Source organism: Mus musculus, chromosome 10, assembly GCF_000001635.26.
Source record: "Mus musculus strain C57BL/6J chromosome 10, GRCm38.p6 C57BL/6J".
Lineage (NCBI taxonomy): Eukaryota > Metazoa > Chordata > Mammalia > Rodentia > Muridae > Mus > Mus musculus.
In genome coordinates this window covers 94,771,544-94,796,244 of record NC_000076.6, presented here as the reverse complement: position 1 = coordinate 94,796,244, position 24,701 = coordinate 94,771,544, and the positions used below count along the sequence as shown (strand labels likewise).

The 24,701-nt window shown below is 39.7% G+C and overlaps 2 protein-coding genes across 3 annotated transcripts in view; one reads left to right on the top strand and one right to left on the bottom strand.

The window, feature by feature from the left end:
- Plxnc1 (plexin C1) overlaps window positions 1-5,379 on the top strand; it is a 154,150-nt gene extending 148,771 nt beyond the window's left edge. The window contains exons 29-31 of one of the 2 annotated variants that reach the window (NM_018797.3): window positions 1,519-1,659; window positions 1,755-1,829; window positions 2,955-5,379. In NM_018797.3, the coding sequence (NP_061267.1) occupies window positions 1,519-1,659; window positions 1,755-1,829; window positions 2,955-3,059 (321 nt within the window). In that variant the 3' untranslated portion in view covers window positions 3,060-5,379. Of the gene's footprint in view, window positions 1-1,518; window positions 1,660-1,754; window positions 1,830-2,335; window positions 2,870-2,954 lie in introns of those variants that run through there. The other variant, XM_030245180.1, reaches the window with a different exon arrangement.
- A 529-nt stretch (window positions 5,380-5,908) lies between these two features.
- Cep83 (centrosomal protein 83) overlaps window positions 5,909-24,701 on the bottom strand; it is a 101,713-nt gene continuing 82,920 nt past the window's right edge. Inside the window, exons 14-16 of the mRNA NM_029852.2 lie at window positions 9,398-9,501; window positions 7,409-7,598; window positions 5,909-6,541 (exon numbers count right to left, since the gene is read on the bottom strand). Of these exons, the coding sequence (NP_084128.2) occupies window positions 6,437-6,541; window positions 7,409-7,598; window positions 9,398-9,501 (399 nt within the window). The 3' untranslated portion in view covers window positions 5,909-6,436. The remainder of the gene's footprint in view (window positions 6,542-7,408; window positions 7,599-9,397; window positions 9,502-24,701) is intronic.

Sequence of the window (24,701 nt, the reverse complement as noted above, 5' to 3'; positions counted from 1 at the left end):
GCCTGCCTTCACTCCGCTCTCTAAAACCTCCCGTCCCTCTTATTTCCTCTCATGTCTTCCTTCCCTCCCTCCTGGACGGTAACTGCCTTCTAACCCACACCCATGGCCCTGCTGCCCACCCAGCCGCTAAACTCTTCGTCTTCACCATCTTAGTGCATTTCTTCCTACAAATGGCATCTTTGCTGTGCTACAGGGCCTTCCTGACTGGCCTCGGTCCTGTTAGTGAACTCCTCCTCCATCTGCCAGAGTTTGATGCCACAAACACAGGTTCTTGATTTGTAAGAAGAACTGCAAGAAGACTATGATCTGTTTGGTTGTGTCTATGAACTTGCCCAGTGTGTCTCCTATACCATACTGAAAACACAATGTGCTTGTTCCCAGTAAAAGGAGCTTTTAGAACCCGCACTTCCTAGGTTTAGTTCATCCTTCAGGGACTATGCTTCCCATTCTATAGATGAGTGAGGTCCAGAAGGTCACAGGTTTTGTTATCACAAAGTAGTTTAACTGTGAACTCTCCTCTGTCCAGCTGAGTAGTCCTTACCCTTTCCTGCAGTCTGTTAGTGATGCTTCACATCACACTCAGGCAGTGAATTCCTCTTCCCAAGACTGTAAGCTTCTCAAAGGCAGACAGCAGTCACTGTCATCTCTGTACATTTGATGTCTGCCACAGATACTTGGATAAGTAAATGCTAATTGAATGGATGGTCATGCAACTTGCAGGGTCCACTTCAAACCCGCCATGTACCTCTCAGGAACATCTCAGTGCAGGCAGCCTTCAAACCAGTTCCCCACGCCACTGATTCAGTCCCTAGACTCTTGTAAAACACACTGGGACATTAGTCTAATCATTAATTCAACTATCTTCATGGACATTTTAAAAACATTTGTCAACAATGATTTCATCTTCATTTAGTTGCTTACATATTCCTACTATTATATTTATATAACACCATGCAAATTGCCAAAGAATACTTGGGAAATCGGACATCAGAGTTACCAGTACTGGTGACATGTGCTTCCTAGACAAACTGGAAGATCTTTAGAATCTAATGAAATGAAGGGACAAGCTAGAAAATCTGCCACTGCCAATTACTTACCAGTTTTACAGTTATATAAAGGGCTCAATCAGTTCTACAATCAAGTCTTTTAGAAATGCCAAAATTCACTGGTGGGTGAGGGGGAGAGCAACGTTTTAATTCAGGCTTTTTAATGGCCATTAGTAATGAACTGTGATTGAAATAAGTTCCATTGTTACCGTAACTCAAAATCATGCAAAAATAATAATTTTAGTTCTTTTATGAGAGGAAGGCTGAATATATTAGCATTTAATCTGCCTGAAAATAACAGTGACTCACCAGAACTATCTAGATGGCAGTCACTCACTCAGTCAGCATTCACTGAGGCCTCCTGTGTGAAGCCTTGTTGGCAGGAAGGGATGCCGGTGCAAGTTCAGTCACATTGAACCACTGTACACCCCCCCGTGACTTTATGCTTCGTGTGGCTGTTGCTGTTTTTCAGGAAGCACCAACCAATAAACTTCTCTATGCCAAGGATATACCAACCTACAAAGAGGAAGTGAAGTCTTACTACAAAGCAATCAGGGATTTGCCTCCATTGTCATCTTTAGAAATGGAAGAATTCTTAACTCAGGAATCTAAGGTACAACAACTACGAAGCAGAAATAAGCCTGTATATTTGTTACTTCAAAACAGTCATTTCAGAGTCTCTCAACAAGCCTTTTTTTTTTTTTTCAGAAACATGAAAATGAATTTAATGAAGAAGTGGCCTTGACAGAAATCTACAAATACATCGTAAAGTATTTTGATGAGGTAAGTTGCTTTCTTTTTTAAATTTATCACAGTTTAGCCCACGAGCCCACCACAAGGAATTGGGTACAGCCTTCCATCCCAAATAGGCAGAAAGGGAGGCCCTGAGCCAGAGTGCACATGGCTACCCCTCTTGTAGTCGGTCATGCTGCCCACCTTTGGACCAGCCTGAATTTACATTTGAGTTCATGGGGCCTAAAGCCACAACAACTCAAGTAAACTCTGATTAGTAAACTCTGGCCCTTGTTAATTGGGCCAGTTCATGTTTGATTGTGGTCTGCGAAAAGTGAAAGCTAAGCCTGTTGCATCACCTAGATTCTGTTTTCCATGGTTATGAGGTCACGACATACTACTCCTAACTTAAGCAAACACCAATTCACACTGTTCTCAGGTTTGTTATGACCATAAGTAGCAACTACCATTCACCTTTATGATTAATTCTCCTTAATCTGGATTCCTTGTTTCCAAATATATGTTAATTCCCCCTTCCCTGATTCCCCCCTACTCAGTCATGCTGGGACAGGCTATCCATGTCAATGGTGAGAATAGCTCACCAATTCCATATGCTACTTGAAGATCAAGTGAAGAGCTAAGGTAGGGTAGAGGCAATGAGTCCCTTAAACATGATAAGCATCTCTCCCTCTCCAGGGGCCAGGGGTGAGAAGGGAAGCACTCCAGAGGGGAGGGAGGGGAGGGGAGGGAGGGAGAGAGATGGAAGGATTCATCTCTGATCAGGATGCCCTTGCCTGCTGCATTTGAGGAATACTTGCCTGCATGCTGGCTGCCCAGGGATGCTTGCTGTGCTTGGAATGGCTGTGACATAATGCATAAAAAGAGGGCCTTGGAAGTCTGGCCCCATATTTGTAAGCAAATAGATGGTATTTCTTTCGGGCTTCTATTTCAAGCCCAAGTGTTGTTGATCCTGTGATAATGACTTAGCAAAACAACTTGCAAAGTGAGTATGGAAATGATCGAAGAAACTGCTGGCATCTGTTTCATACAGATTTTTACCACTCACAGCATCAGGAATGCAAAAAAGAAAAGAGAGAGAAAGAGCAAGCCCACCAGAATTGTGAATTGTACTGCTAAAACTCTAATATGTAAAATAACTGTTCTAATTGTCAACAGATTCTAAATAAACTAGAAAGAGAACGAGGGCTGGAAGAAGCTCAGAAACAACTCTTGCATGTAAAAGTCTTATTTGATGAAAAGAAGAAATGCAAGTGGATGTAAGCACCCTGGGGCCTGGCTTTATTTGACAAAGTTCTTCAGACAGCTTGGGAGCAAACTGGCTGCTTGAGCTACTCTTTGTCGTTAATTTCTTAAGTTTGCACATGGGTTCCACTTCGAGCACTGTCCTTTAGGAGACCAAGGCACATGCACAGCTTTTAGAAAGCGTTATCAACCACTGTGCCTGTGGGTATATCGTGGGAACCTTTCTGTAAATAGAGCTGAAGTGGTTGTTGCAAACAGCCTCCTTGTTTACAGAGAATACAGGGCCAGTAAGCAAGTGTCAGTATTGTAACTACAGTCTCCACTTAAGCACAATGATATCTAAGTGGTTTTGTTGGAAAACTACAGCTATGTAGTACTTGTGACTACACTGTACTTCTGCAGAAGAAAGGGGATACTAACAAAGCTCAGAGTGTGGAAGGAGTCCTTTGGAAACCCGGAGGGGGTGTTAGGGCAACCCTGAGGGTCTGCGGCATTCCTCCTCTTTCCCCAGTAGTTCTTGGAAAGGCTGAAGGCAGAATTTGGTAGTGTGTACACTTAGCATTCGTGAGTGTGTGTGTTTAAACCAAAAACTAACAGTGTTGCAACATTGTTGAAAGGGCTCGTGTTTTTCAGTGGTTGCCAGCCGGGCTCCTCAGCCCACCTCCATCTCATCAACGCAGCTCTAAAGCAAGGAGAGTGGGTGGGTCTCACTGAAATGCAACAGCAGTTTTCCCAGACTCTGTCCTACGGTGTGTCTCTTTTTTATCTTTTCATGTATCTGGTAGTGGACATGTTGGGTATTGTAAGAAAAAGAGTTCATGACTTTACTTCTGTTTGATCAGAACTGTCTGTGGATGTGTAAGTCACTCCTGTAATCTTACATTTCTATGCTAGTGTCTCCTTGCTTTAGATTTCTGGTGAACCCTGTGGTTATAAATACTTGTGTGTGATTAAAATAAAAGATACATTTTACATTTCATCAAATTGTTGTTCACATTGGAGTATTATATATAAATATATATATTTGAGGCCCAAGGCCTGGAAAATATTAGTACAACTTGGTATCTTAGTCTTACTATGTACTTTTTGAAAGTATTCCTTACAGGAGAAAGATTTAAAAATACTCATTTTATTCGTGCCTCTTTTTTTTTTTTTCAAAGAATTTCCTATCAAGTTATACTGTAGTCTTTTTTATTGCTGATTTTTTTATTCCCAAATTTTTGCTGCTCGTGACCAATTTTAATACCACTGTGCTTTCCTTCTATTAAACAGAAGTAAAAAGTGTCACCTGACGGCCCTCTCACTTACCTTGTGGCAGGCACCCCTACCCTTGGGGTTCCAAACCCCCAGTTTAGGAAGGACTTTTCTTTCAATCAGCCAATCAAACCTTGAGCACACATTCCTCAAAACCATTTACCAGCACTGCCTGGCCCATCTAGACTGCAATGTCCTGGTAAATGGCAGTCCTTTCTCTTCCTTACTATCTGACACCTCAACAGTGCAGTGGCTGCCCTGACAGACGCCCTCCCAATCTTGTTTCTTGTGACTACTGTCTGTCCAATGGACACATCTCAAAACTACTACCAAATAGTCTATTTCTAAGTAGAAAGGTGAGAGGTCTGGTCCCCATTTAAAGCTGCTACCGTCTTTAAAGAGGTGAAGGCATTCCTAAGAGAAAAGTTGGAGGAGACTTGAGAGCCAAGGGTAGGAGAATTGCCCAACAAACCTTCCCTTCTCTGGGGAACAGAAACGCAAAGGCTGAGCCACAGCTTTAGCTGTGTTACAAATGCTACACCAGGGGGTCCCTGTCCAGCTCTCTGACATGAGTCCTGTGTGAGCCTTACCGCCTCTTTCAGGAGTTAGGAACTTTGGGCAAGTCACTTACCTCTTTGTGCCTCAATTTCTGTATACTATTTCTAACCTACCTCACTGAGGTGGTGTGAAGATTCACTAATGTATGTAGTGTGTTTGTCAATCCTCCAGTGGAAAGCACTATCTAGATCACACTTTGGATCCCATTAGCCAAATGCACAGAATGTCCAAATTAGATGTGTGCTGAAGACAATCAGTCACTGGGCCTCTATTCAACAACTAAAGAAGCAAATGACAAACAGTATCTAGTTTCAAGTTTCTTTGCATATTTTTGGTGCAAAACAATTAATTTATAAACTTTTTTTTCTAACACTAGTGTCTAAAGCAGCACTTAAAAATTACTTCTGTTATCTTTTCTGTATTAGGATTTAAAGTCTATTTCTTACTGTATACCTGACTGAAGTTGTTCTTGGAGATGAATGTTTTAAATGTCTATATCCAAAAATAAACATTTTGATGTAACAAATGTGGACTGTTTGTCTTTTCTAGTTTTAATAGGTTTCTTAACCTAAATTACTTTCCAGGAACAAGATGTCACGGTACATTGCATATAAATAAGCAGCTCCGCTCAGTAAACCAAGCTCCTTGCTAAATGGCGCCAAGAGCTGCTCACTTATATTCCTGTCTTCAGTGAGCAACCTGACTTTTGGCTGCTGAGACGTCTATACAATGACAAATCCACATAAATTTAAGCTTCCGTTTGCTGACATGAAATTATTCCAGTGGAATCCCTCTAAAACATTACATAAAGAAGCTTCCAAAGATGCACAATGAAAACAGAAGGACATAAAACATCATTATTTGATCCTTACCTAACAGTGAGAAACCAAACTAAATGTCAGCGGTACTTCAATACCTCACTGCTTCAAGTAAGACCAACAACTCTTTACAGCCACAGGACTTCATTTTCTAAAACTCACCAAAGCCACAGAAGTGATGCCATCTCAACTGTTTAGTACATATTCTATGATCAGGAAAATTAAACACAAACAGCAGAGATACAAAAATATTTATTAAGTTATTCAATAAATTAAGTGCACAGCTTTTAGAAAAGGTAAAGATTTCTATAATAAACATGTTTAGAAACTTTTAAGTGGTTTTTATACTTATAAATGATTATCTTTTCCAAAACTTTTATATATAATAAAGGAGATGTTTATTGGTTTTGTCATTACCAAGGAGGCATCTCAAAGATGAGGAAAAGGGACTTCAGGGTGGATATATTTCAAGCAAAATGCCAGAAAATATCAACAAAACAGAAATTAATTTGAAAACTTGATTTTTTTAACTAACTAGTTCCTTTTATTTTTGCATTGTCAAAAGATTGTCAATGCATGTTCTAAATATATGAATACTTTCATTTTCTTAGTATAATCCTAAAATCTTGGAGCCCATGCAGTGCGCTGCTAGTACCTTTTCTTGAGGCAGCTCATGGATTTTGGCAAACAGGAAGAAGGCGTCTCAGTGCCACACGTTACCCGTCAGACTTTTATTGAGTCTCTGGCTTTGCCTGTCTTCAGGCTTCACTCCCCAGGAGACCCAAGCTCCTCCAGTTGTTTTCTTTGTGTAGTCTCCAGTTCTTCCAGTCTTTTGCGAAGGAGAGAGAGCTCTCTTTGATGTTGTTCCTCCTTAAAAATGACACATTAAGAGAAACCTAGAAAAACTAGGAACGTCCCTGCCTCTCTTCCATAAGCCTCCAAAGTGTGGCACAGAAATGACCCAGGTTAGCTATGTAAAAACTAGTTGCTCTTCTCTCCTGCCTCAGACTGCACTCTTAAGTAAAACCCAGTCTGTTCCTCCTTAGGAGTAAAAGTCGCCAGGCAGCAAGTCAGACAATGCTACTGTCAGGGCATGAGGACACAGAGGTGGCAGCTTTCCAACAAGACTGGAATGTCACTGTAATTTACTAAGTGCTGCACTTGGTCTGGTCTACAAGTCAATCCGATGACTACAGTCTCATGTTGACACTGCAGTGTCTCATGACTTTGGCAGTCCATGTTCTGAATGCCAGCCAGTGAAAGCTCTGGGGCCGATAAAGACATAGCCTAGGCTCTGGGTTCAGATAGGGTAGGGTTAAACAGAGCTTAATGGTAATTTATTCAGCTAGGGTCTTAGGGGCATCATCACAATGCTCTCAATTTCTTCATCTATGGATTAGAAAGAAAAATGGTGCTTTCTCTCAAAACATTTTTCACTAGTATTAAACAAAATTTTATATAGATATATGCAGTGTGTTGCATTAGTAAGTTCTTGAGAGTTGTATAGATTTAAGCTATAAAACTAAGCTGCTCAGAGATTCACTAATTATGCTGTCTATAGCCAAATATGAAAATGTCTTTCAAGAGCCATCACTATGACAGAGTATATCTAAATCTACTCAGAAAATATATATAGCAAGTTAAAACCGACTTTAACTTCAAAATAATTTTAACTCTCTAAACTGGTAAAACAAAACAACCTACAGAAATGTTTGTCTCTTTTAAAAATGTTCATACCTGCAGATGAGGGGGAAAAGAGAGTTCCGCTCCAGGAACTGTCACTGCGGACTGGAAGTTAGCAGGACTAATCGATGCTGTTGGAGGCATGTTAGGAACCAAAATTAGACTTCGAAATTCATTATGTCTTCTCTGTATGTCCTTTAGTCGTTTTTGAAGCCTTGTATATTCTTCAAATGGAACATTTTGTCTTAAAAAGAAAAAAAAACATTTCTGTTCTTTAGTAGTTATACCCTAAAGAAAACCAGAATATAATTTTTAAGTAGGAGAAAGATTCCTAAACTGTAACTCCACTAACTGAAAATGTATGTAAAAAGATCAACAGAAATGGCCTTTGTACCCCCTCTCCCACACCGCTGTGCCTGGAGCTGATGTGGACTCTCTCTGGAGCCCAGGATGCTTTACACCTCAAGTGGGGATTATTAGGTGTTCAAGCACATCCAGCTACTATGTATGTTTTTGGTTTTCTGTTCTTTGTTTTTGTTTTTAAGAGTCTCACTAGCCCTTAATGGCCTGGAACTCTCTGTTTCAACTAGGCTGAACTAGTATCACAACGCTCTACTTGTCTCAGCCAATCACTTGTCTTGGCCTCCACAGTACTGGGACTAAAGGCATGTGCCACCACGATTGACCCTATATATTAACACTAGGTAATTATTAGCACTGCAAGCTACCAACTCATAGTTTTATTTGTCAATTAATCAAAGATTAAAAATACCTTGGGAAAAACTTCAGTACTTTTCATTTCTACTCTCCTATGAATGCTGAAAGTAAAAGAGGACTCTTGACTACAAAAACCTAAAAGTTGAATTAAGCCTTATGAAATTCTTTTTTTACATGAAATATAGTCAAATTTAAAATCATAAGTTTTTATATTTGAATTTACCCAATTTTGGGTGTAAATGAATATTGATCAATAAATATAGTATTTGGCCTCTGGCACTCTAGTAACTCCTAAAAACTCTTGTAATGAGCTAACTCCTGACCAGGGACCCTACAGAGCTTTAGAAGGAGCAGGTCATCAGAAAGAGCCCCAGGTTCAATGAGCAACTCTTAACAAATTAATAGATCTGAAGCATGGAGTCATTGGAACCCCAATTTATAGCCTGTGAATGAGAGGTACAGGTCATGACCTGGCTTTATGACTGCCATCTGAAGTGGAAGCAGTCTCGTACGATTGAGCCCTCATCCTGTGTCAGTATCAGAACTGAATTATAGGACACCTGGACAGTGTCCATTAGAGAATTTTTGTCCTAGTACACAGTAGAAAAGGTTCATCAATGTTACTATCAGCAACCTAACTGAATCAATCTTCTTAGCTCTAGGAACACTAATGGCGGTGACAACTAGCTGACACTAAAGTTCTGAACTATGCCACTGCTATAACTTTGCTGCCTTAACAAGAACTCATACCACCCCTAATCACAAAACTGTACCGAAGCCAGTGAGTGTCCTTTTTTACTATCACACAATACCACAAATACCTTATACGAGATAGAGACTTTTGGCTTGAACATTCAAGTAGACAGAAGAGTAAAGGTAAAAAGGAAACTTTGTAAATGTTAATTTTGGGGAGGGGGTTGTCTGTGCACCTTGCTATACACAGCAGGCTGAGCTCACACTCACAGATGTCTACTTGTCTCTTCCTGCAGAGTGCTGGCCCTGAGTACACGGGTTAAATAAGTACAGTGAGCTCAGAAACAAAGTGCTGGAGCTGGAGAGGTGGCTGAGCAGCAAAGGGCACTGGCTGCTTTTCCAAAGGACCAGTGCTCACTGCACAGCACCCACAAGGTAGCTCACAACAGCCTGCAGCCCCAGTTCCAGGGGGCCTCACACCCTTCTCTGACTACTGCAGGTACCTGCTGTCATGTGGTACACAGAGACTCATGTAAGCACAGAGACATTCAATCACAGTGGATAAATAAAAACACAGTAAACAGAAACAAAGTGCTACACAACAATAGGGGCACATATATACATACATATTACCTATTTAGCACCTGGTTTTCTGTTTCTAGTTCTTCTTTCTTTGCCTCCAAGACTTCTACTTTCTCCTGTAGTCTCTTCAATTTGTTCTCATGAAGAGATTTTCTCTAAAAACAACAACAACAAAAAAGATTAGTATGAAAAAGTACGCTGATACATAATTTCCTATTTGAAAAAAAGATGGTGGATACTTAAGGCACTTTTTAAAATTTAGAGATTAATATTTTCAGTAACTATCAGGGACAGATATTAGTATATGGCTTGTACTGAAACTGCAAAGCCAAGAAACTCAGATCAACCTCACCTCCTCAGTGTAACAGAAAGTATCATTATGAATGCCTTCCAGAAAACTAGCACCAATAACCAACTCACTGCAGCAAGCTAAAGAAAACGGAGGGAGGCAGACTTTACTGAGTATGCCTGCCATCTGCAAAGGAAAGAACAAGCTCTTCATAGCCTGGTGATACACAGTTAGAGAACCTGGAACACAACTTAAAATTAAAAACCTGGTTGCAACCAATAAATTCCTACCAAAGCACAAAGGGAATGGATGGAAATGCTAAGATAAAATACAAGCCTATCTTAGTTTAAAAGTATGTCTTTCTAATCATTAAGAGAAAAAATTTAACTTTATAATACATAAAGAAAAAAACTGTAAAAGTGAATGCTGTATGACTTTTTTTTTTAATTAATGGAAATGTCAAAGTATACAAAAGGACTACATGAAGTAAGGCATTTCTTTCAGTTCTTATAAGCAAGTTTTAAAAATAGAAAGATACCCATCATGTTGGAGCTAATTTAGCAGCTGCAGACCCCTTAAATGTGTTTCTGACTGTTTACTGACGCATAGCAAGTTTAGAAAGCACACAGACTGTAAATGCAAAGCTCAATGAAAATGCACAAACCAAGTGTAGGTCAAGAACACTGTAGGACAGCGCTCAGAACACTCCTTCTTGTCAGGACCCCCAGCATTGAACCAACTAATTTATTTCCAAAGCTACGGTCCTGCCACCATTTGAATCTCATTTCATGAATTGAAAAATAAGAGTACATCCTTTTGCAGATGATGTTTTCTTTCACTCAACATGCTTACGATTGATCATGTTATTTCCTCATTCACTACCACATGGTGTTCTTCACTTCTGACTACTACGTTTATTACATTCACCCAGTCCACTGCTAGGGGTCACATAGGTACTTCTACTTGTGACAGAACCAGAGGTTCATAGTGGTGTTCCAGCAGTAACTCCATTGTGGGCGTTACTTAGCCTTTAACATCAAACGGCATGCCCAAAGACCTCCTTGTGCTCCTCCTGGGATGTGTACCCTGGCCAAGTTACCACTCTTCTTCCTTAATGACTATACCCATTTACCTGTGACCTGAGGAACATGGGGTCCATTCATCTATTGATCTCACCTGTATAAAAGAAACTATATAACATATAGCCTTTGCAACACTTTTTTCTAAGCATTTTATCTATGTATAGAAGCAATGCTATTGAACATTACAGTAGTATAATTTGCCATTGTTATACTGTCACCCAGGGCACAAATGTACTATTATTTTAACTATATTCGTATTGATAAAAATCGCAATTGTTTCCAGTTTGAAATTCTAGTACTAGCAAACTTTCTGAACACACGTTTGGTAAATATACTCATTCTCAACCTGCCACTTTTTAAAAATGGTTCTATCAATTCCACACCCACCAGTCTGATAGAATTCAGGCTGGTCTACATCCTTGCCAATATGCAGTATAGTCAGTCACTTACATTCTAGCCATTCTAGTAGAATGTATTAGAGTCTTATTGAAAACGCTGGTAACGTTCCTGATCCTTATCTAAAGACATTAAATATCTTACCCTATCAGCCATCTGTATTTTTTAGGGACACTGTGTGTACATATGTTAGTGCTTGGTCTAGTTTTGCTCAATAGAAAAAGAAAAAAAATGTTTTTCGAGTAATCTGATTCTTATGGATTGGAAGGACTTCTTTAAATAAACAGGTTATGAACCCTTTTGTAGCCGAATATATTAGATTCATGTCTCTTGGGGAATTTTCTTTTTCTCTTAAAAATTTTTATGTATATGTGTGCTTTGACTGCATGTATATTTGTGCACCATGTAGACGACTGAGAGGCTGACAGAAGCCAGAATAGGGTGTGGCATTCTTTAGGACTGTCATGTGGGTGCTGGGAATGGAACCTAGGCCCTCTCTCTGGAAAAGCACCCAGTACTCTTTTAACAATGGAGTAATCTCTCTCCAGCCCTATCATGGAATTTTCTCTTTAAAACAAACAAACAAACAAAATTACACACATACTTTCAAGAAAAAGTTCTTTATTTTTAGGAAATTTTACTTTTATTTTCAAACTGTCACTATCTTTTATAGTTAGTACTTTCTATGCCCCTATTTAAGAAACATTTATTTATTGAACCTCCTCTGGTTTTCTCCCAAGGTCTTTGTTTGCTTATTTGTTTAAATGCTGGCTGTTTGCTTCCACCTTTCCCGTGTGCAGATGCGAGTCCTTTTCCACCCTTGCAGTGCTGAGGGAAGGCGCACTGTCTGACAGGCTGCCCTGAAAAGTCTTCTCTACTGAGATGCAGCTGTGGAAACCTTTGTACCAAGCTCTTGCTTGCTTCACTTTTCAACATTGGTTATTCTACTCCTTCCAAAACTGTGTAAGCTTTATAGCTTATTTTTTATTTTTACAAAGAAATATCCAAAGATTTTGATTATATTTAGTTGTAGATCTACTTGGGAAGAACTACCTAAAAAAATGAATTTCCTAACGCTCAAGCATGATGCAGTTTGCCTCTTTAATCATTCTTTTGTTTTCTTTATTAGATATTTTCCTTATTTACATTTCAAATGTTATGCCCTTTCCTAGTTCCCCTCCGAAAATCCCTTATCCTCTCCCCCCAACCCCCCTGCTCCCCAACCCACACACTCCTGCTTCCTAGCCCAGGCATTCCCCTATACTGGGGCATAGAACCTTCACAGGACCACGGGCCTCTCCTCCCATTGATGACTGACTAGGCCATCCTCTGCTACATATGCAGCTAGAGACATAAGTCCCTCCATGTGTTTTCTTTGATTAGTCATTAATCATTCTTTAAATTTTTCTGAGCAGTTTGTAGTTTTAAATATTGATGTTTTATATATCTACTAGAGTCATTCCTATATACTTAAAATTGAATGTTATTGTAAATGACACCTAAATATTTTACTTTCCAATTGTGCATAATAAAGATAACTGGTTTGCTGCTTGACATTTTAGCTATCAACTTAAAAAATTTACAGATTTTAGGTTGGGTGTGGTGGCACATTTTTAATCCCAGCACTTAGGAGGCAGAGGCTAGTAGATTTCTGTGAGTGAGAGAGCAACCAGGGATACAGGACAAAACTGTCTCAAAAAATAAATCAAGTTAATAAATAAATACCCCATACCTATTTTTAATACTGCTACATTTGTTTATATTTCATGCATAATGATGCAATTTATGAGTGACAATCTTCTCTTCAACCATCATACCCATTTTTTTTCTCCATTAAATTAGCTAGAACCTCCTTAAAAAAAATGAACAAAATGTTCATAGTGGAAGAATTTGGCTTGTTCCTGAGCTTATGTGGAGGAAACATTTAATATTTAATCAGTAAGTGTATTAGCTAGAGGATTTTGTAGTAACCGATGATCAAATTGAAAATCCTCCCTACTATGAATTTGGTAATAGCTTCTAGTCTGAAAGGATTTCTGGTTTCTTCAACAGTTATCTACGTCCATTAAGATGGACATCACAGTTTGCCTTCTTTGTTGCTCGACCACTCAGCTATACTGGACAATTTTGCATGCTAAACCATCTTTAGTCTTAAAATGAACCTTACTTACATGCTCAAGACACATTATTTTAATATATAGTAATATTCTTTGCTAATATTTCCAATTTTGTACCTGTTTAAATGATGTTAATTTCTCTTTGACTGTAGTAGATGTGAATCTCATAAAATATATGAAGATGCTCTACTTTTCTATTACCTGGGAAAATTAAAACTAATATTATTTCTTCCTTAATTATTTAGAAGGATTTACCAGAGAAGCCGAGGAGGAATTTTCTTTGTGGAAGGCTTTAATTAAAGATCTCATTTCTCTATCCTTAAGACTCTTCAGGTTTCCTAATTACTCTCCTACCTGTTTCATTAAGATGCTCTTCAAGGAATGTATTCCTTTCATTTAAATATGTAATCAGCACAGTTATTTTTATATTCTTTTTTATTTTACTATCTATACAATATGTAGTAGTAACTACTTTTCCATCAGTGATAACATTTCTCTTTGTCTAATTGATCCTTTGAGGTCTCCGAGAATTACCAATCTTTTTTAAATCTGTACCTGAGGCTGCTTGGATCCCTTCTGGAGCATGTTTATATTGTTATTTCTCTTGTTGTTGTTTTTTTTTTTCCATGTTAATTTCTTATGCATTCCTCCTCTTGCAGTTTTGTGCATTTATTTACTTGTGTGGGGAAGGTATGGGAGTGTCACATGGGGCAGTTGGAGGACAACCATGAGTTGGTTCTTCCAGGGACTAAGATCAGGTTGTCAGGTGTGGCAGCAGGCACTTTACCCACTGAACCATCTCACCAGCCCTGTTATTGTTATTTCTGTTAACTATTTCTTACAGAACTTTAAACTTCCAAGAAAACTGAACAAACCAGTGAGCAGTTTCTCCGGCTGCCTCATCTACTCCACTGGCATTATTACAGCGTACACTGCTAAGGTGCATTCATCTTAACTGATCAGCCATCATGAGTGCATTACTGTACCTAACGTGTACGCTGCACTAGGGCTCATTCTTGTTCCCACGAGTTTGCCTCAAATGTAAGTCACATGTTCTGCTCTTAGAGCAAAAGCACCACACCTCAGTGCTCTCCCTAGCAGTCTTCATCCATCTTCAAACCTAGCAAGCACTGACCTTTCATTCGCTCCATAGTCCGGCATTACTAAGTTCCACTTAGACTCCTATCTATCAGCAAGACAAGCACACTTTCTGTGGCTTTGTGTGGGTTGTCAACTCATTTCTAACTGTGATAAAAACTGCATAAGTGTCCCACAGTTTGTGCATTTACCTACTAACAGATACCTTGACTGTTTTAAAGTACTAGCATAAAGCTACTCTGTGTTTCAATTCTTCATAAAGACGAATGTTCTAAATTGATTTGAGTAAATTCCTCGGGATGTGATAAACGGGCCGTAGATAGGGTAAAGAGTTTATATAGCATTGCATAAAACAGAGTGACATGTCAGGTGGTGGCACATTCTGCATTCCCACCAGCAGTGAAGGAAAGAGTTCCTGAGGCTCTATGTCTCCACTAGTAATTGGTAGTGTATTAAATTTTGACCTCTCTGGGTATATAGTGTTATCTCTATCTTGTATTTATGTAGACTTGTGCATTACATATAAAAATTTGAAGAAATAGTTTCCAACCCATGGTTAATGTTTTTTTTTCCCTTAACATTTGTTTCTGGTAGGCATCTAGGAACATTAGCCATGTGTATAAGTTTAATTCATTTTTAAGGACTGAGTTCTGAAGCTCTGCTTCAATAGTTACAGACTTGTTTTTTCAGTTTAGCCATGTCCAGGGGTCAATCTGTAGATCCCAATCCAAAGCACTAGAGGATTTACCTGCACTCCTGTTTTGCAGCACAGTCTGGACTCCAATTATTGCTTTGCAAGCTTATGAGGCTGTCAAAACCTTTTCAAGTTCTTAGCCTCCCAGCTCTCTCTGCCCCATCCCCCTCTAGAAACTCCACAGCACGTCACTGTTCTCAGTGCCTGGTTAGCTCTCTGAGACCTTCAAGGAGATAGTTTATACTGTTCTTCCAGGTGTTGCATGGTGTCTTAAGTCTTGCTCAAACTGTTTCTAACAAAGTACTTGAAATTTTGGGTACTTTATGAATAACAGAAATGTTTTTCTCTTTATTCTGGAGTGTGGGAAGTCCAAGATCACAGTGCTGGTAAAGTCTGATAACAACCTACTTCTGCACAGAGGGTGCCCTTCTCACTGGATCTTAACACGGTAAAAAGAAAGAAAGACAAAGACAGCATTTTGTGGCCTCTTTAAGACCAATCACTAGGGCATCGTCATTGTGATACAGCTATTCCCCAAAATACACTTTGTAATGCATTGCCTAGTCAATCAGACTTTCATCATCTATTTAAGAGGGTGTCTCACTATATGGCCCAGTCAGGTCTCAAACTCACAGCAACCACCCTGTTTCAGCTTTCTCAATTCTGGGATTTAAGGGGTGTAATACTAAGCCTGGCTTTATGTATAAATTTGGCTGGAGGGACAACCAATATTCAAATAATCATAGCCTATGGGTACATCTGATTCACATGTTTCTAAGCCTACATTAACAAAGGTACTACTCCTTTCAGTTATTTAAAGACACCCAATTGCTGTATAATCATGTAAATACACAATCTTAAAATCTAGTTGCATTTCTCTTTTCTATTTACTAGTCATTTCAACTAAAATAAAGTATAAAAATTTAGCTTATCAATATTTTCCAAGATTTAGTCTGATTATTTTAATTAGGTATATATGTGTCTATATAGGTATATGCACCTGAGTGCAATGCGTCCTCAGGCCAGAAGCACTGGATCCCCTGGACTTGCAGTAAGAAGTGTTTGTGAACCACCAAATGATGTGGAACCTACAAAATGAACTTAGGTCCTCTAGAAGACCAAGGAGCACAATGAGCCAGTGAGTCATCTCTGTAGCCCTCATCAGAAAACATTAATTAAACATGCCTAGCAAGCATATATGCGTACATATTATATGTGCGCAGAACATACATAATTGTGTCCTATACTTACTATAGATAACACAAAGATTAAGAGATCTATAAAATCCTGAGAAGAATTACTCTGGGAAATGTAAAAAACAAACAAAAACATCAAAAACCTAGGACCCATTATTATGTAATTTATGGGGATGTAGACTCACCTGAAGGTTCTCCAGCAGGATTTTGAGCAAAAAGCAGTGGCTGTAAAATATTAACAGCATAAAGGATACTATAGACTTCCTCAAGATAAGAGTTCATGTCCAGTAGTATCAGTATCTTTATCCATTGTTTCCAAAAGCAAGCAACTATTCTAAGCACTAGTTAGCACATAACTAAAGGGGCCCTCCCTGGGCACACAGTCTGCTCAGGCACAGGTACTGGACTTGCTAGCCTCTTCACCAACGAAGAGCACATCTCTACAGTGCATGAGCTATCCCATCGGTGATGCTCTGTTAGAGTGTGCTGAAGAGATTAAGGAACGGTCCTGTCCCCTCTAAACTGTTCATCTGCCTACAACGGTTCCCTTTATCATTTTTTTCTGTGCTATTGAAATATCCTACAACTTCTTCCTTCATAAAAAAATACCCACACCCCTCCCTGGCCTCTAATACCATTACCAAACTCCTCAGATAAACAAATGCTATGTCATCATCATGTCTATCTGTGTCATTGATCCAAAGTGAGCCTTGTGAGGCATCTCTTTACCTGCAGCAAGCACATCTTTTGGTTCCTCTACCATACTGGTCATTACCTGCTTTCTCCTCTTCAATTTCTAAACTTCAGAATTCCTTGAAGATCAATTCTCAGATCTATTCTAATTGAATTTTACTGCTTTAAATGCCAACGAGTCCCAGCTTTTATCAAAGCCAGTCTACTCTCTTCTAGCCAACTAGATTCATGAAGCTAATTTATCATCTTCATATAGAAAGAAGATGGACATGCATTTGTATTTGTAAGTATCACATCACTATAACAAGCTATCTGAGGTAAAGAGCTTAAAGAGAAAAGGTCCATCTTGGATCCTAGTTTTGGAAGCCTCGGCCTAAGGTTCGATATCACCACTGCTGCGGTATATCAGGGCAGGAGGTTATCACAACAAATCACTTATCAGGTAATGTAGGAAACTGAATGAAGCAGAGAGGCTGGCTCCCTTATTTCTTTCATGTTTTCCAGTGACCCTCCATTATCTTCTAGGAGCCACAGTACTTTGAGTATTGCTGCTTGAGGAACAAGCCTTTAACCGATGAACTGTTGACAATACTGTACAAATAACAGCAGCATTTCAATACGTCAACATGGTCACGGGTGGAGAGATGGATGGTTCTGCCATTAAGAACATTGGCTGCTCTTCTAGAAGATTCAGGTTCAAGTCCCAGCATTCACATGGTGGCTCAAAACAACCTGTGAAATATAGTTCCGGGTGACCTGATGCGCACTTCTGCCCTCTATGGACACTGTGTGCATGAACTGGAATGCAGGCAACACATAAAATAATTAAATACTTTTTAAAAAACAGGTTTTGAAAAGTTGGCATGGAAGAAAAAAAAAAAGAAAAGAAAAGTTGGCATGTTCAAAACTACATCGTTGTTTTACACCCAAACCCATCCATTTCATAGTCTTTCTCATGTTAGTAAAGACTAACTCTGTCTTCCCAAAGGCTCAGTTTAACATCTTCGTCTTCAGCTGGGCAGTGGTGGTGCATGGTTGTAATCCCAACATGTGGGAAGTAGAGGCAGGCAGACCTCTGAGTGTCAGGACATCCAGAGAAACCCTGTTTCAGGTTGTGTGCGTGTGTGTGTGTGAGAGAGAGAGAGAATATATATATATATATATGATAGTATATGTACACACACACACACATACATATAAATAAATAATCTTCTTGGAGTTTTCTCTCATTCACACTGTAAAACCATCTCAAAGAATTGCCTTTAAAAAAATACACAAATGTCACCAGTGAGACTCCTTTATTAGATCTCTGTCCTAAGACATCATGATCACTAACTTGGACTACTCCAAAGCTGTCTCCCTGAGTGGTTTTGTTATTACTGTTGTTGTTGGTTGTTTCTGCTTTACTATACAACAGTCTCAGAGATTCTTCTAAAATGTAGTTCAGACCCTATCAATTCCTGACTCAGAAGTGTTCAATGCAGTCCTACTTCATTCAGAACAAAAGCCCAAGTTCCTGTACCATCTGTCCTGGTGCTGTCTCCCTATCCTAGACACCAGTACCTCCTCCTGTTCTTTCGACACGACAAGCCATCTGCATACTTTTGTGCTTGCTATTCTGTCTGGAACAAGATCTTCTATATAAATCCTCTCCTCCAAGGCCTGCTCAAATGTTTCCAAATAAGTCTTGCCTGATCACTTACAGAGCAACACTCATCCGTAATCTTTCTACTTTTAGTTTTAGGATCCATCTCCTCTACCTCCCTGTTATACATCCTACCCACTATAATTCATGTTCTTTGGATAGAATCTGGTCACCTTGGTATTACAGTCAAGTATGCCAAGTACTTATCAAACAGGCAACAGTCTCTGAATTGTCTTCCCAACAACACTATGGGATAATATACCACCAAAGCTTAGGTCCACCTAGAACCTGAGGGTATAAGAAATATTACTTGGTCTTTGTTCCTCATTAGTAGCACAGAGCTCCCCAAACCCTAGGAATTTACATGATAAGGGTAGCCCCTGTAACCAGTAGGAAGTCATTCTCAACCTCTTCTACTTATGGTAATGAAATAACTTAAAATGGGGACCCAAGTCAACCCTCAGGATGTAGGAGGTCAATAGAGACCAAGAGAGTATATGGTGATATTTAAGGTCCAGTCGTCTAACCTACAGGAAGGGGGAATTGTAAATTGAGCTCTGTCAAAACTCTTCAACCAATAAATTAGAAATATGGAGTGTTTCGTGCTGATGAACAAAATAACTCATATAGAGACAGCATGGACCTCTACATCCTATACAGTTATCTGTGCATCTATTCCATGGTTGTTCTTGGTGTCTTTTAGAATAAACTGGCACACACCATTAATGTGCTCTCCTGAATCCTAAAATTTTTAAATATCAAAACAAAATTATGGTAACTCCCAATATGTGACCAGCTGGGTAGCTTACATTAGAATTGGAGGAGAGCCATTCTTGGGGGTGCTAAACACCTTAACTTTAAAGATTTAACTATAGTCCAGGTAGTTTCCAAACTGAGTATTGGTTGCACTCCATAGTGTTATGATTTGGAAAAAGTCTTTGCAGCTGCAGTCAAGGTAAAAAGAGATTATAGTGGATTAGAATAAGAATGTTTGCATTAGCATTCCAATATAATCACAGAGTAAGACAAATGAATGCCTTACAATACAAAGAGTACTACAACACTTACAGGGTATCTAGAGTTGGGTGTAGCTAAGGCAGGAGGGTCAAGTTAGCCTGAAATACATACAAAACTCAAGACTACCCCGGGGCTACATGAGATCCTGTTTCCAAAAATGGGGGATGGAGTGTGTGATTATAACACAAGTAGTTAGTTATACTTCTCTGCTGAAACCTCAAAAACAAGAATCAACTGAGATTCTCCTTTAATACCAAATTCAATTAACATTTTTCAAGAAGCACGCTCAATGGCCATTTACCCCATTAAAAAGTGGTCTGTGTGCATGTGTGTGAGCTGTGTATGTATGGGGCTGCAGGAGAGAAGGTCGGGTGTCCTGCTGTAAACTCTCGGCTTTACTCCCTTCTTCACACAGTATTTCTCCCAGAACCTGGAGGTCACAGGAGCTGTTTTAGCTGGGCTGAAAGCCAGTAAGCCACAGCAAGCCTCCTGTCCCTGCAGCCAACAGCACTGGGGTTAGAGGCAAGCACTCATCTTGGGTAACGTTCCTCAACTCTGGCTCCCATGACACTCGCACTGTTGCTCCCAGCCATGAGCATCCTTCCTGGTACAGCCCCTCCTTCCAGCTCTATCTAGTTCTTCGTCTTTGTATTCCTCAAACATATTCAAAACCTCATTCATCTCAAACTTGACTAACTGATCTCCCTGTTTGGCCCTCTTGAGCCTAGGGGATGTCTACACGGATGTGCTGCCATCATACTACATCTGCGCTTGGTCGAATCTACTGTGTACTCCATGTTTTTCATTCTACCACTCAACTCCACTTATAACTCTGACAGCTAAAGTGACCTCTTTCATTTCTTTATTTACCTGCATATTCTGTCTTGTTCTTTTGTTTTTGAAACAATCTCACTATGGCCAGGCTTGCTCTAAACTCCTGAGCCCAAATAATCCTCCTGCCCCAGCCTCCTGAGTAACCAGGAAGACATGCATGCTGCTGCACTGGACTGCATTATTTTGTCATTTCTCCCCTTGGGAGGACCTTTGGGGGTCAGTTTCTCTTCACTGTCATTCCTATACTCTAAAGTTCCATCGAGCTTTCATATCTCACTTAGTTCACAAAACCAGTTTGTCTTCAGGGCTTTTTCTACGGTTTTCTGAATGTGCTCACTGACCATCTCATATGTGTACATGATGGGTTCTGAACACTGTCCTCTGCCTTCTTCATCTCTCCCACTCCTGTCACGCCCCCTTCTCACACTCACGCCTTTTTGTTTTGTGACCCACTAGGTTTAAATAGGGTTGTCTCTGTGACCATGGTTTTAAACTGTCCACTGGGGCCTGTGGGGTAACTTCTAGCTGTTTTTTGTTTGTTTGTTTGTTTGTTTGTTTGTTTGTTTAGGCAGAAGACTTGCTACTGTGGTTCTCAAATTGATGTCTATGTAAGTGACCTGGGAGTGGTTGATAGTATTATCAGGTGTTTCTTAAACATTATCTTCTTTCCTCAAGTAGTCATTAAGGATACAGAGCAGTGATGGCTTCTCTTCTCTCTCAGCATAATGCTAGGCCACATAACATGTTTCATAAAACATTTTAACAATTCAAGGAATGTTTTGGAAAACATTTACAATATTATTTGACCAAGAACTGCTTCAGGCTGGGCCTGAGGGTGTACACCTTTAATCCTAGCATATGGGAGGCAGATGGATCTGAGATCCAGGCCAGCCAGGGCTAGAGAGACCTTGTATCAAAAACAACAACACAAAAATTACTTCCAAGGGACTTATGCTAAAATAAAAATTGCCAACTGTTACTTCAAGTGCCTCAAAAAGACAAACAGTTCATTGTGCTCATAGCAAGAGATCATTACTCATATTCACGATTAGGCAGTGAAGATAGGGTACAGAGATAGAGAGAAATCTTCAACCAAAGAACAACATTCAAATTCAAGATCCCTGTTCATGCTTTTCAAAAATAAATTTAAAAAACTGATAAACTTATCAAAATTTCATTTTCACCAAAGGCTCTACCTAAGTACACTTACTCAAAATGATGTTAAGTCTTATGCTTACAAGTTTAGCATTCTGAATAAACATACCCAGATGGCATGTTTATCTAGCCTGAAGGGAAAACAAAGTCACTAGTCTCGAGTTTAAGCATTTTTCATGAGTAAGAAATTTGAAAGGGTTATGATTCTATTCTAGAATAGAATGGTTTAATTCTTACTGCCTAAGAAAGTTAAGATATTTTTGATATTTAAATAAAGAACTTAAAAGTTTGTTGCGTCTCTATAAACTATATTTCTAAGGATAGAAAAACTATGATGGAGAAGTGGTCTTGTTTTGTTTCGTTTTTGTTTCTTTGAGATAGAGTCTCCCAGTGACCCTTGCTTGCCTGGAACTCACTATGTCGACCAGGCTGTTCTTAAAACCCACAAAGCTCCACCTACCTCTGATTTTCCTCCAGGGTGCTGACTTAAAGGCATAATCAGACTCATATGAACTCTAAGGAGAAAACTTGAAAAATATCTAGACTCAAAGAAAGTGGGACACTAGAATAACAGTGCCTTGTAGTAAAAGCAGAAAGACAGGGACTTTATACCATAGATGCAAGCCTGATCTCCTGGCCTTGGTTTTTTGTGAAATAAAATGTCCCTAAGTGGATTAGGCTGGACCTGAACTTGAGAGACCTGATCTTGGGTTCTGACTCCATCTTAGAGAACCTGACCTAAGGCTGAACTTGAGTTACCCCCAACAAACCCACACCTAGCACTAGTTTCCAGGTTACAAGCCTGCCCCTAGCACTTCACTTCCTAACATCCACCATCAGGTGGAAAGCAGAAGTTAAGTTTATGGTTTGGCTCCTAGCACCAGCCAATTATTTTAAAGAGCAACAAAAGTCCATAATAGCCCCCAGTTAGATCCGTGCCAGGCTGGAAGCCCCTTTACTTGTTGGCTTGCCTTTAAAAATGCTTGCTTGAAACTGGGCTCGGGCTTCTACCTTCCTGTCCTGCTCTGTCGGGGTCCATGGTGAGCCCAAGCTGGAGCTTGAATAAAAAGACCCTAGTGCGACTGCATCATCAGAGTTGGCTCTCAAACGGGCACAACAAACTCACACTCTTCTTGCTTCAGCATCCCAAGTGCTGGGATTAAAGGCATGCTGCACCATGATTCTCAAAGTTTGGATTCTAGCTAGTCAAGTCATCTTGGTTACCTACAACTTCAGTTCCCTCATTTGTAAAAGCTATCTGAAAGCTAAGATCAGTTAAAATCCTAAAAGTATATATATTTACATACATAATACTACCTCTGCCACATGTACACACACATACACACACACCTCATTTTCAACTTCATTGATAAAATTAAGCTCATAGAACAGTGTTCCACAGGGTGTGATAGTTTCAGGTCACTGCTATTCACTGGATTAAACTGAGCAATCGTCTATGACTTAAATTTTAATTCACACACCACGTTTTAAAAAGTGGACTGGGGGGGCTGGTGAGATGGCTCAGTGGGTAAGAGCACCCGACTGCTCTTCTAAAGGTCCGAAGTTCAAATCCCAGCAACCACATGGTGGCTCACAACCACCCGTAATGAGATCTGATGCCCTCTTCAGGTGCGTCTGAAGACAGCTACCGTGTACTTACATATAATAAATAAATAAATAAATAAATAAATAAATAAATAAATAAATAAACTGGGTATAGTGTCCTGTGACTTTAGTCCCAGCACTTAAGAGGCAGAGGCAGCCAGACCTCAAGGTCAGGCTGGTCTATACAGTTCCAGGCCAGCCAGAGCTACATGATACTCTGTCTCAAAAACAACAACAAAAGGTGAAGTGAGGAGCTAGAGAGATGGTACACTGGTGAAGCATAAGCAGAGACCTGGAGTCTGGATCCCAACACTCTCCTAACAGACCAGGTATTCTCAGCACAGAGAAAAGCGTGGAAGGGAGGAAGATCACTGGAACTTGGTGGCTCCAGCCTAGCCTCAAAACCAGGCCCAGGCTCTAGGTTTGGAGGCACCTTGCCTGAGAGGAAGAGGCAGAGAATGACAGAGGTGGCAGTGCTCCATGCACAAGGAGTGCACCTGCCCCCTTAGCCCTCCACCTCCCGACACAAACCACAGTCTAAAAGTGAGATAATACTATGTTCTCAGCCACCAGTTAAGTATTTAAGAAAAAGGGAGACTGCATCATTACAATAATGGTACAGCATCACTTGATAGGTTTAACCTATCACTCTCTGCCCTCTTTCTGGCACACCTACTATCAGTTAATAATCTCTGTCACCACTGGATGTCACTTTTGCTCCAAATGCAGTCAACCCAAATTAACCTCAATAATTAGGTTCTGGTCTCTACAACAATTATTCCTAATACTGGAAGAACATGAAAGTTTATCTGCAAAAGACAAAAAGTCGAAAGACTTTCTAAAGACTTCTTAATTCAGAGGTTTCTGAAGTTCAAACACAATACAAGAAGTACAGTGGCATTTCTAAGGTCATTATGAGTCATCAAAAAAAAAATCACTGAAACTTCACCAACACTAAAAGCCTTTCAAAATTTATACATGGACAGAAAGGAATATGAGTGGCCAATAAAAGAGAAAAAAATGTACTTCCTATGGGTATAAAATGCTGGGTTTCTTATATAAGAAACGATATCTTCTAATCTCAATTTTATACTACTTTTAGAATTACAAGAGTGTCTTCAGTTATTTAAACCTATTCAGTAATATATACAGATCTTAAGATACTGTTATTCCTAGGGCATATTTCTTTCATTCACATTGTATTTCTTCTCCATACCCAATGTCACTATGAGGAGAACCTATGAAATGGTAACTTACAACTACACACACACAAGCTTGTCTCTTGGCACACTCCAGGCCTGCTGGAAATCACTGCTGAAGCCCTGCAGCAATGAGCCCCAGCCGAGGAGAGTACCACAGCCGGTGTGTAGTAGGAAAAGCTGTAAACTACCGACTAGATGAATCATCTGGCTACATCATTTCATCAAGTACTGGACTGGTTCCAAGAATGTGAACATATGCCTACAGAGGACAAATCTGTAGCATCAAAGCAGGAACTGTCAGAGTTTCAGAAGCCAAGGAGAAGTCCAAGATC